Raw genomic sequence first — 11,931 nt, 5'->3', positions numbered from 1 at the left:
AATTCCAGCCCTGGTCTCAACCCAACCCCCACCCCCCATCCTCCGGAAGGAATTAGAGAGGCCCTGGCTGGACTGTGATGCCTGCTGTTTAAGGGGAGATTACGAGGAGGGGGCCAAGACAAGGGCTCCTTTGTGGAGGGCCTCTGGCTTAGGGAGTCAAGTGACCATATAACACACACGTGGGCAGTGCCAACCCCTAAATGTGGGCAGAGGCACTGGCCCTAGGAACCCAGAGAGTTCCACCAGTCCTGTGGCCAGACCTTTTGTGGGATCGCCTGAACAGCCAGGAGCCCCAACTGTAAGTAAGGGGTTATCCCAGCAGGCTGCGCTAGGGCTCTGAGGACCACTGGGGTGGATGACCCTGCACATGTGCACATGATGGGTACACACAGGTGTGTGGGCATCTGTGTGTCTGTGCAAAGGCCCTGAGGTGGGAGTAACTAACTTAGGGAACACCAGGCACAGAGACGGCCAGTGCGGCTACACCAGAACAGGTAGGGGGATGGTGGCCAATCATTGCTTCAGAAAATTTTTTTTGAGCACCTCCTATGAGAACTTCCATTCTCAGGAGGGAATAAGCAGTAAACATGCAGATAGCCTGCAAAATATAACCGCGAGTGTAACACAATGTGTTATGTAGAAAAATTGAGCAAGGTGAGAAGAGAGGGCTGGTGGTACTAGGGTGTTATTTCCTGTACGGTGGCTGGGACATCCTTTCTGAGGAAGTGATCTAAAGTGGGAGTGGGCCATACAGTTAGATTAGGAAACGCATCCCCCAGGAATGAGGATCAGCAGGTGGAAAGGCCCTGGGGTCACCATTCAGTAACGTCTCTACCATCCAAGCTCTGTTCTGGGCACTGGGGACAGGGTGATGGCCAAGGCTGACCATGTCCCTTACCAGTTCTCACTCCAGGGTGGCTGGCAGATATTGGGGGGGTGGGGGCCACTGAACATGATGGGCTTAGAACACAGGAAGGAGCCCATGCTTAGGTTTTTGGACACTTGTGTTGCTACCTTTGTAGCACAATTAAAGGGCACAGACTTCTGTGTGCCCTCCATGCCAAGGCTAAGGACATCACCTGAGCTCAATTCCCTAGCTTCTTGGAGGGTATCTTCCAGGGTCCAGATGAGAAAACTGAGGCCCAGAGCATGGAAGGGTCACTCATGAGTCCTGGACAGACTCTGAAGAGGTCCCTGCTACCTCCTGCCCACCCCCACCAGTATCCCGCTCTGTCTGTCCAACAGGACCCAAGCCCACCTCCTGCAGCCCAGTGCCTGGCCATGACCGTCACCTACTCGAGCCAAGTGGCCAATGCCCGTTTAGGCTCCTTCTCCCGCTTGCTGCTGTGCTGGCGAGGCAGCATCTACAAACTGCTCTATGGCGAGTTTCTCATCTTTCTGCTCTGCTACTACATCATCCGCTTCATTTACAGGTTCGGGGGAACAGGGGGGACACCTCCAAGGCTTGGAGCTCCGAGGACCTCAGCGATCTAGGAGGCCAATGCACAGAGACCTATAAGGCTGTGCTAAGCTTGTGGAAAAGCCCTAGGGCCAGGGGCTGGGGACCTGGGGGCTGGGGAGAAGAAAGGAGACAGCCTGGGAGGGAAACGCAGTACAGGTCAGAGCCTCTCAGAAACCCTTTCCTCCATCCCAGGGAGGGCCCTTATCTGGTCCCATCCAGTTAGCCGGTTTTCCTGAATCCCACATGGTTTCTCTCACAGGCCCAGACCATGCTCTTTTTTTTCCCCAATACAAACATTTATTTAAGCAATATAGCAATATATTCTGTGGTCAATAAAACTACAAAATATATAATAGCATTTTTAATGAGAAAAGCATTAATGATGACAATGAATTGAAAAATACCACATACATAAATTTCTTGAGTTCATAAGGATAATACTAATAACAGAGCACATTTGTTTTCTTTGGTTGTTACTGCTGCTGCTAAGTCACTTCAGTCGTGTCCAACTCTGTGTGACCCCATAGAAGGCAGCCACCAGGCTCCCCCATCCCTGGGATTCTCCAGGCAAGAACACTGGAGTGGGTTGCCATTTCCTTCTCCAATGCAGGAAAGTGAAAAGTGAAAGTGAAGTCGCTCAGTCGTGTCCTACTCTTCTCGACCCCATGGACTGCAGCCTACCAGGCTCCTCCATCCATGGGATTTTCCAGGCAAGAGCACTGGAGTGGGGTGCCATTACTAGGGCACCAATATACTTTAGAAAATTAGGCTTTATTTTTTAGAGCAGTTTTACAGTAGTAGCAAGACTGAGCAGAAGGTACAGAGAATTCGCATGTACCCCACCCCCTCCTGCCACACACACAGCCTTCCCCACTATCAACATCCTACCAGAGAGTGGGATGTCTGTGATAATAGATGAACCCACACTGACACCTCATTATCACCCAAAGTCCATAGTTTACGTTAGGGTTCCTCCTTGGTGATGTACACTCTATGGGTTTGGACAAATGTGTAATGACTTGCATCCACCATTACAGTGTCGTACAGACCAGGAATCGAACCTGGGCCCCTGTATTGGGAGTGGAAGTCTTAGCCACTGGACCACCAGGGAAGTCCCTCAACCTGCTTTCAAACAACTGTCTTTTGGATCCTTTAAAAGGGTCGGCAGTGCCTAAAACTGACTCCTTCAGCAGGACCTACCTTCCTTGACCTCAGAGAAAACCTCCTGAGGGTTTCTCCTCCAGGGATGGAGCAGAGGCCCCTTTGGGGTTTGGGGGCTTTGGGAGAAAGAAGAGGGACCCAGCTCAGGCCAGAGGAGGGGCCCCAGGCAGGCCAATGAGAGACAGGGAGGAAATGAGGCTATCACTGTCTTATCCTGGGACTGGCCAGACCTGGGACGGGTCTCAGCCATCTCCTCCTAGTATCTACACATCTTTACCCCAACCCCTCCCTCCCCCAGGATGGCCCTCACAGATGAACAGCAGGTGATTTTTGAGAAGCTGACTCTGTATTGCGACAGCTACATCCAGCTCATCCCCATCTCCTTCGTGCTGGGTGAGCTCCCCTTTCTGCGCGTGGGGGTCCCGGTGGCTTCTCCAGGCTCCAGACAGGCAGATCACGAGGAGCTCCTGGGAAGGCCAGTTGCACGTCAGTGCCTCTCGGTGGTTCAGGGGAATGGAAAGCCTGCAGCCAGAGGGACTGACGTTAGGCATTAGGAAGGATGTCCGGCTAAGAGCACATGAGATCCCACTTTCTGAGGGCAGTGCTGACGTTATAGTAGTCTCTGGAGCCTTATGCAGGAGGGGAGGGATCTGGCGGATTTCCGGGAAAGCCAGTGGGGCCACAGAGAGAACTCCTGGCTCTCGTGCCTTCACACAAGGCTCTGATGGTCTCTCCTTCCCGAGCGCCTTCCAGCAGGGTTGGGGCTGGGTTCAGCCAATTAGAAGGATGGAGAAACCGAGGCATCGCCCTCGCTGGGCTCCGGCCGCAGCGTGGGCCTTCGCCCCTCGCCCCCCACACCTCTCTGCCCAGGCTTCTACGTGACGCTAGTCGTGACCCGCTGGTGGAACCAGTATGAGAACCTGCCTTGGCCCGACCGCCTCATGAACCTGGTGTCGTCCTTCGTTGAGGGCAAGGACGAGCAAGGCCGGATGCTGCGGCGCACGCTCATGCGCTATGCCAACCTAGGCAACGTGCTCATCCTGCGCAGCGTCAGCGCTGCGGTCTACAAACGCTTTCCCAGCCCACAGCACCTGGTGAAAGCAGGTGGGCGGGGCCAGAGGGTGATAAGGGCGGAGCCGCAGCTGAAGATGGGTGGAGTCAGAGGTCCCTGGGCTGAGGATTGGGTGGGACCAGAGGTGGGGTGGGGTCGAGATCTGGTAGGCGGGGACCTGAATTGGGCGGGGCGGAGTAAGGGGTCTGAAAGTGGGTAGAGGCCAGGAACCAACTCGCAGAGGACAGGGGTTTGAGACAGGGCTAAGGACTCATGGAGGGATGAAGCTTCGAAGAGTGAGGGTTGAGGCCCCCAGCGGGGCTTCGGGAACTAGTGAGGACCCGGAGTCTACCTCCGTCTGCTCTTTCGCTTCCTGGTGTCCGGTTTCCATCCTGTATGTCACCAACCTCTGTCTCTGGCTTGTCTGGCCAGATCCTGGTTAATAAGACAGATCCCTCTCACGTCTTCAGCCCAGAGTATCACAGAGTAGAAATTCAGTGATTATTTGTTGAGAGAAGGAGGATGGCAAAGAAGCTCTGAGGTCCCTGTGGGCTCAGCAGGGACTTGGTCTTGAACTCTGGACCCCAGGGCCTGGCCAGCCACCCCTTCTGCAGCTTCTCCTACCCACTGTCTTCTCCACTCTCCTGCAGGCTTCATGACACCCTCGGAACACAAGCACTTACAAAAACTGAGCTTACCACACAACTCGTTCTGGATGCCCTGGGTGTGGTTTGCCAACTTGTCAACAAAGGCATGGATTGGAGGTCGAATTCGGGACCCTATCCTGCTCCAGAGCCTGCTCAACGTGAGCCCATTACATTGATGGGGCTAATGCAGAGCAGGCAGGGTCCTACACCATGAGGAACAGGTTTCCTACAAAGAGAAGGCTTGAGCCCCTGAGGGTCTTCCCAGAGCCTGCCTTGGGACTGTAAGATCTCTTCCAACAGGATTCCATAGCCCAAGGTGGCTGCTTTTCAATTTCCCCTCCCATCCTCTCTCTAAAGTGGACTCCAAGATCCTGGTTCCTTTTTGATAGTTGAGGAGGCTGAGGCACAGAGAGGTTAAGTGCGCTGCCCATGACCATACAGCCAGGGTCGAGCTCCAGACCCTGGTATTTGGGGATGAGCTGGGGGCAGAGCCTGGAGAGCAGGTGGTGGTCAAGTCTCCAACCCTTCTTCCTGCTCCCCTAGGAAATGAACACCTTGCGTACTCAGTGTGGACAGCTGTATGCCTACGACTGGATCAGTATCCCACTGGTGTACACTCAGGTGAGGACTGGACTGGCGAAGCTGTCCCTTTGGGAGATTGAGAAGACCCAGGGAGCAGCCTGTGATGGGAAGGGCTCACTTAGAGACTGAAGAAGAGGCTTCCTCTGGGAGTCACGCCTGGACTCTGCAGGGTCTTTTTAGTGCCAAGTTCAGAGCTCGGGCCCCTGCCTGGTCCAGGCAGTGGAGGCAATGTGATTACCCCCATTTGATTTAATTTTTTTTTTTTTTTAATCTTTGACTGTGCTGCAAGGACTATGGGATATTAGTTCCCTGTCCTGGAATGAACCCAGCCCCTCAGCAATAAGAGCGTGGAGTCCTAACCACTGGACTGCCAGGGAATCCCCTCCCCATTTTAAAGACGAGATCACGGAGACCCAAAGTCACACGAATGTCCAATTCAGGGCAAGGCCTGTCCTCCCAGCCTAGGAAGTGGCCTGATCCCACAGTCCCCACCCAGCCCATAGCTGCCGCTCCCTCCCTTCCCTCCCAGGTGGTGACCGTGGCAGTATACAGCTTCTTCCTGGCTTGCCTGATTGGGCGGCAGTTTCTGAACCCAGCCAAGGCCTACCCCGGCCACGAGATGGACCTCGTTGTACCCCTCTTCACGTTCCTGCAGTTCTTCTTCTATGCCGGCTGGTTGAAGGTGAGCCTCCCTGGGACAAGGCTGGCTGTGGCCCAAGGGTCATGGCCAACCAGGAGAGGAGGGTCCCTACATTGTGGCTTTGGAGACAGTAGTCAGGCAGGAAGGACATCATTGAGGGGACAGAGGGGTGGAAATGGCAGGAGCCCGGGTTTAGGGTGGGAGCAAGGCAGCAGGGGGTTCCACCTGAGGATTTCCGGAACCTCATTTACCCTTGAGGTGGCAGAGCAGCTCATCAACCCATTTGGAGAGGATGACGATGACTTTGAGACCAACTGGATTGTCGACAGGAGCTTGCAGGTATGAGGGGAGGAAGAGAATCTGTCCCCTGGACCCAGGGAGGGGGCCCTACAGTTCTGTGAATTGCCCTCCAACCATTCACTCCCAGGATTCTCAGTCTAACTTCTGAAGCTATAGGTAGCATAAGTCTCTTCCTTTCAGAAGAAGGGCATCTGAGGCCCAAAGAGAGAGAAGTGACCCCTCCAAACTGTTATTTGCTCATTTGTGTCCGACTCTGCAACCCCAAGGACTGTAGGCCGCCAGGCTCCTCTGTCCATGGAATTCTCCAGGCAAGAATACTAAAGTGGATTGCTATTCCCTTCTCCAGGGGATCTTCCCAACCCAGGGATCAAACCTGGTCTCCCACATTGCAGGCAGATTCTTTACCATCTGAGCCACCAGTGACCTCTCCAAGTCACCTGGCAAATTCATGGTCAGTTAGGGCTTACCTTTCTGTTGGACTTCTTCTGTCCCTCATGACCAGGTGTCCCTATTGGCTGTAGACGAGATGCACCAGGACTTGCCACCGATGGAGAGAGATATGTACTGGAATGAGCCAGAACCACATCCTCCCTACACAGCCGCTTCTGCCCAGTCTCGTCGACCCTCCTTTTTTGGCTCCACCTTCAACATCAGGTGGGAAGTGCCAGGGAGCCACTTCAGTGGGTATAAAACTCCAAATGCAAGTGTCTGCTTAATTAAGAACTTAGAGCTAGTTAATACATGTGCATGCTCAGTTGCTCAGTCAAGCCTGACTCTTTGTGACCCCATGGACTGTAGCCCACCAGGCTCCTCTGTCCGTGGCATTTTCCAGGCAAGAATACTGGAGTGGATTGCCATTTCCTCCTCCAGGGGATCTTCCAGACCCAGGAATTGAACCCATGTCTCCTGCATTGGCTCTTTACCACTGAGCCACCAGGGAAGCCAGTTAATGCCTATTGGGTGTCTTACTAAGTGCTGGGCATTGTACCATGCTCTTTATATATATATATATATATGTAAGCTATTCTGTTGTTGTTCCACTAACCTTGGTTTGTTATCTCTAGTTTTTAGATGATTAAGTCCAGGTTCAGAGCGTTTAAATCAGTTGCCCAACCCAAGGTCACATAGCTAGCAAGCAGCACAGGTGAGCCAGGTACGACTGGTTCCAGCTCCATACCCTAACACTTATCTTGTGCTGTGTAAGGACTCTTAAAGCTATAAGGGCCCTTAGGTACTTCCAGTCAAACCCCTCTGTGTCCAGAGTTGGAAACTGAGGCTGAGAGAGAGAAGGGACTTACTGAAGGGCAGTCAGTGGTTAGTGATGCAGCTATGTCAGGGCCTGGTTCCGGACTCTGGCTTAGAACTCTTGTTTTCTAATAAGCTGGGGTGGAATGAAGAGTGGGAGTGGGGTTCCCTGGGCAAGGGAGCAAGCAGGAGGTTGGGTCAATCACAGGCACCTTCTGAGTAGACTTCTTGCTACAGAATATAGGCCTCATGTCATCCACAGCAGCCACACTTTGTCCTGCATGGGTCCTGTTTCCCTGATTTGGTTAGAATCTATCTAGAGTTGTACCTGGGCCAGTGGGCCAAGGGGCTGCCCCCAGATAGCTCTGTCTCCCCAGGATGACAGTGTGTGGGTGTGTGTGGCGGGGGGTACTTTGGAGAGTGTTCGCTGCATCTCAGGGTCCATCCCATCAAGGTTTTCTGCCGCAGGATTAAAAGCACTGTTCTTTTTCTAAGAACCAAATATCCTATTAAGCTGTCAGTAGAATTAGCTAGAGTCCAGTTTGTGTAAGGAAGGTTTGGATAAGTGATCAAATGATTAAGGATGGAGGCTTGCTTAGGTCAGAAACGTTGCTGGAGGTCGCCTCTGAGTTCTCCATGGACTGTGCTCCAGCAGCTGGGGAAGGTAGATAACAGACTAATAACACATAGACTTGCCTACAAGAAGCACAGTTTAGTGAGGGAGCTCAAATCTGGGGCCCAGTCTCTGATACAAGGTATAAAGTACTGGATGCCTGGGTAAGGGACAGAGGATAGAACAGAGATCACCTTTGGCCACCTGAGAGGTGGCCTCCAGCTGGACTAGGACCTGGACCCTGAAGCATGGGGAGAATCTGGACATGGGCCAGGGCAGCCACATTCTGGGGTAGGTAGGTTTTCCCTTGCAGAGTAAAGGCTTTAGGTTCCCAGGAAGTCAGGTTTTTCCCCATACCTGGGGACTGCCAGTTGATTGCCTGGAATGATGGGTTTTAAAAGGAAAATGTGAGTGCTGAAGAGGAAGTCCTTAAATACCTGGCTGGGAAGTTTGGACATTAACAGGGACAAGAGGTGAGCTCAGCCAGGAGGGATTAATTGAGAGGCACAGGATGGATCAGCAGAGAGGTGAGTCTGAGGTGAGTCTAAGTTGAGGTGAGGAAGACTGTGTTCTGGGCCTGGGGCCAGAGGGAGGGAGATGGGAGGGTAAAGGAGAAGTCACATCAGGCTTCAGGCCATTAACCCTCCACTAAATCCGAGTCTTCTGTTTGTTTCTAGTCTGGATAAGGAAGACATGGAGTTTCAGCCAGATCTAGAGGAGCAAGAGGGTGCTCACTCTGGCATCATTGGCCGCTTCCTAGGGCTGCAATCCCTCGACCGCCAGTCCCCTAGGACAAACTCAAAGACCAAACTACTGTGGCCCAAGAAAGAAGTCCTTTCACATGAGAACCAGCCCAAGAACCTTGGAGGGGCCGGACAGAACACTAGTGACCAGGAAGACAGCAAGGCCTGGAAGGGGGAAGATGTTTTCAAGTCTGCGGTGCTCTACGGAAGGTCAGGCTACCACAGTGCCCCACAGACACCCCTCAGCCACACCCCTATGGTCTTTCCACCTGGACAGTCAGCACCCTCAAGTCTTCGCAGAATCTCGGGCATAGATGACCCTGTCAAAGATCAAAGCCTTCAGCCTGCAACCCCCAGGTCCAAGAAGAGTTTTGAATTGCTCCCAGAGAATGCTGGGGCCTCAACGGAGCACCCAGAAGTTATTCACATGAGAAGGAAAACTGTCGAGTTTAACCTGATGGACATGTCAGAGGCCCCTGAACATCTCAGAGAACCGCACTTGGGACAATCGACAAGCAACATACACACTATACTCAAAGATCATGGAGATCCTTACTGGGACTTGGAAAACAGGTCTGTCCTCTACTCAAACCAGGGTCACTGACCCCTCAGCTCCCCAGGGGTGATCCTCACCAGCTTCCCTTGCTCTGAATCCCACCTTTCGTTCACAATTCTCTTGTGGTTCTGTGGTGGCCGGGGCATGCCGCACTGGCTTGGGATACACACCTGGCTGCCACAGCAGACCCATGGAAAAGTGTTGGGCGACTTTTGCTTTTTACCCGAGAGGCTGGCATCACCAGGACTTCTCTGGGGCCCAGGTATAGGAAGGTGAGGCGGTACTGACAGGAATGATGTCAAAGGGCCATGAGGCCAGGTTTAAGACGGGCAGATGTTACCAGTGGACCCAGCTCACTTAAAGCAGGGGTGGCAAACACATGGGGCAGAATTCAGGACTCTAAGCTGTAGCCCAAGAACTCAACTTACTGCCCAGGCTTAGCTGGGAAGTCACATACGAGCTCTGCCCCCTAACCGTTAACAGGGGTCCTAAAGCACTTTTGAGTATACCGTCCACAACCCTGAGAAATGGCAGATAAGGTGGGGGAATCCAGATCCATTGGGGCATCTTATGCTTTGGGGACCTCACTGAAGACTTCTAAACTTAAATGAGCTCTTCCTGTTTTGAGGTCAACCTTAAGCTGTTGCAATACCACCAGAGGTTTCCTTTTATTCCAGATTTCCTGGACATCCACTCACCCAGTTAGATCATACTACCCCACCCCCAATCACCATGTGAGAGGAGGTATAACTTCCCATTTCTGGATTCTCAAAGCAGTTCTTCTGTGGTCATAATACATAGCTTTGAAAACATTTAACAAATCACTGTGGCTGGTTGAGAGGATAATATAGCTGGCTAGCAAGGACTCTGCCGTCTTCCAACACTATTCACTGGTAGATATTTAAGATGTCTTAATTTTTGCCCTCCTACTGCAGCTACTATCATACTGAAATGAAGGTATCTTTCTATACTCATGTAAACTTTCTCAAATTCTCACTAGGGATGAAGCACATTCCTAGCCTGCTTCCTCCAAAGGGGATGCTCCACCGGCCTGGTCCTACCTGCGTGTACACCAGCAGGACACTGATCCAGTCATAGGCATATAGCTGTCCACACCGAAGAGTATGTTTCTATGACAGCCTGAAATAAATGGTTAGCTTCATGGATAACAAAAATCAGTAGTTGCAATTCTACTTGAAGCCTTAAAATGCTTTTTGTACATATAAATTGTGAAAGCTAGAGCTGCTGGAAACACAGAATACCTAATTCAGAATCAGGAGTCCTTAAGTTCTGTGAATTGAATACACTCAAGCCTTGATACCCTTCCCAAACTAAGGAATTTAATAAATAAACACAAATCCTCCTCGGTGTTCCATTTTGATTAGCATGACTGAACCATGGTGGCACTTACACGTTCAATCAAGATGACCTAGATACTTTTCCAGCCCATCCCAAAAACTCAAGAGACAACAACTGGGTACCAAATTACTTTATTTGAAGGAATGGTACTAAAGAAAGAACTTAAGTAGATGTTTTGTTACAACTTATAGAAAAGATGAAGGTAACCCAAACATGCATGCACTGCCTTGGTGACCAGGGAAGTCACCCCTGTGGCTGTGAGAAACCAGCCTGAGGCTTAGCTCTCACTGTGTCCCAGGGTGTGCTTGTCAAAGAGGTACTCTGCCATGCCAGATCCAGGGGCCCCCATCTTGCGCAGGTTGGTTATGTGGTCACCCAATTCTTTGATGGCTTCCACCTGCTCATTCAGGTAATGAGTCTCAATGAAATCACACAGCTGAAAAAGAGAACGGGCAAGAAAGTTATTGGTAAGCCTCCCCAGCCCCTCAGGCAACTGTCTCCTCCATTTACTCCCAGGTGTCAGTGTACTCACATGGGGATCATTTTTTTCAGTGGCCAGTTTGTGCAGTTCCAGTAGTGACTGATTCACACTTCTCTCCAAGCACAGCGCACATTCCATTGCAGTCAGTCCATTCTCCCAGTCATCACGGTCTGGTTTCTGAACAAGAGGAGCTTAGGTCAGTGTACCTGCAACCTCTACATAAAAACGCCAAACCAGCAAGCATCTAGTGTGTAACAAACAACTGCGACTGGCAAAAGGAAGCGCGCCAAGGTCCCCCTGACAACGGTTTCCAATTTAATATCCTGGCCCACTTTAGCTTAAATGGTAAGCTTGAAAAAGCACAAAAGACTAAAGCCCAATGTCTCATCTAACGATGACAACTGCTGGCATCAGGGATTTCTGATACTCGAGGATTGCTAAGACAACCCAAGGATCTTTCGTTTACCTTGATATCCTGAAGGAAGATTCGGCCGCCTCGCTGGTTCTGCAGCTTCATCAGTCTCTCAGCATGTTCCCTCTCCTCATGAGATTGGTGAAGAAAGTATTTGGCAAAGTTCTTCAAAGCCACATCATCACGGTCAAAATAGTACGACTGAAAGTAGAACATGAACATGTTAGACCCAAAAGAAGGCAGTCTGCTAGCTGGTTTCTCAAAACCCAGCAAGGCTCTGAGCCTAAGGAGACTGGAGTAGGGTGTGTTCCTGGATTGAACAATAACTCATTTTTACTCTGAAACACAAAAATGAAACTTGGTCCTTGAAACTGAAGTTTGCTTCCTGTAGAATAGCATGGGAACTGTCTCTACCACGGAACTCTTATTAAACACTTCTGTTAGTGCAAAGTACCCTGCACTACTAGTGCCTTCTCTGAACAATCCTTGTTCAAACTTGGGCTATCAGCTTACAGCAGGCTGATGGATTTCTAAAATTATCCCACGTAGGCAAGGTAACAGTTACCGGAAACGCTGCTGCACACTTAATGCTAAATATATTGCCAGTAGAATAGAAAAATTTGATTCCGTTTTACATCCTTGCTGTATTCAGGTGTTCCTAAAATGGAATGACAGTCAC

The 11,931-nt window shown here is 51.1% G+C and overlaps 2 protein-coding genes across 3 annotated transcripts; one reads left to right on the top strand and one right to left on the bottom strand.

Annotated features, from left to right (window-relative positions):
- The first annotated feature begins 1,281 nt into the window (after positions 1-1,281).
- Positions 1,282-10,397, top strand: BEST1 (bestrophin 1). Of its 2 annotated transcripts, XM_010854030.1 has the most exons (10): positions 1,282-1,433; positions 2,922-3,016; positions 3,494-3,727; positions 4,325-4,479; positions 4,865-4,942; positions 5,433-5,585; positions 5,802-5,882; positions 6,346-6,497; positions 8,379-9,017; positions 10,001-10,397. In XM_010854030.1, exons 1-10 carry the CDS (start codon positions 1,282-1,284, stop codon positions 10,017-10,019), a joined length of 1,758 nt encoding a protein of 585 aa, XP_010852332.1. In that variant the 3' UTR covers positions 10,020-10,397. The 2 variants fall into 2 exon arrangements, with proteins under 2 accessions (XP_010852332.1, XP_010852331.1); XM_010854029.1 differs by lacking the exon at positions 10,001-10,397 and having other exon boundaries at positions 8,379-9,147.
- A 77-nt stretch (positions 10,398-10,474) lies between these two features.
- On the bottom strand, positions 10,475-11,508 carry FTH1 (ferritin, heavy polypeptide 1). Its single transcript, XM_010854028.1, has 3 exons — positions 11,307-11,508; positions 10,892-11,017; positions 10,475-10,795 (listed from the first exon to the last, which is right to left on the bottom strand). Exons 1-3 carry the CDS (start codon positions 11,472-11,474, stop codon positions 10,637-10,639), a joined length of 453 nt encoding a protein of 150 aa, XP_010852330.1. The 5' UTR covers positions 11,475-11,508; the 3' UTR covers positions 10,475-10,636.
- Between the last annotated feature and the right edge of the window lie 423 nt (positions 11,509-11,931).

This window comes from Bison bison, unplaced genomic scaffold (genome assembly GCF_000754665.1).
Source record: "Bison bison bison isolate TAMUID 2011002044 unplaced genomic scaffold, Bison_UMD1.0 scf7180017864334, whole genome shotgun sequence".
Taxonomy (NCBI): Eukaryota; Metazoa; Chordata; class Mammalia; order Artiodactyla; family Bovidae; genus Bison; species Bison bison.
This window is presented reverse-complemented; position numbering and strand designations above follow the sequence as displayed.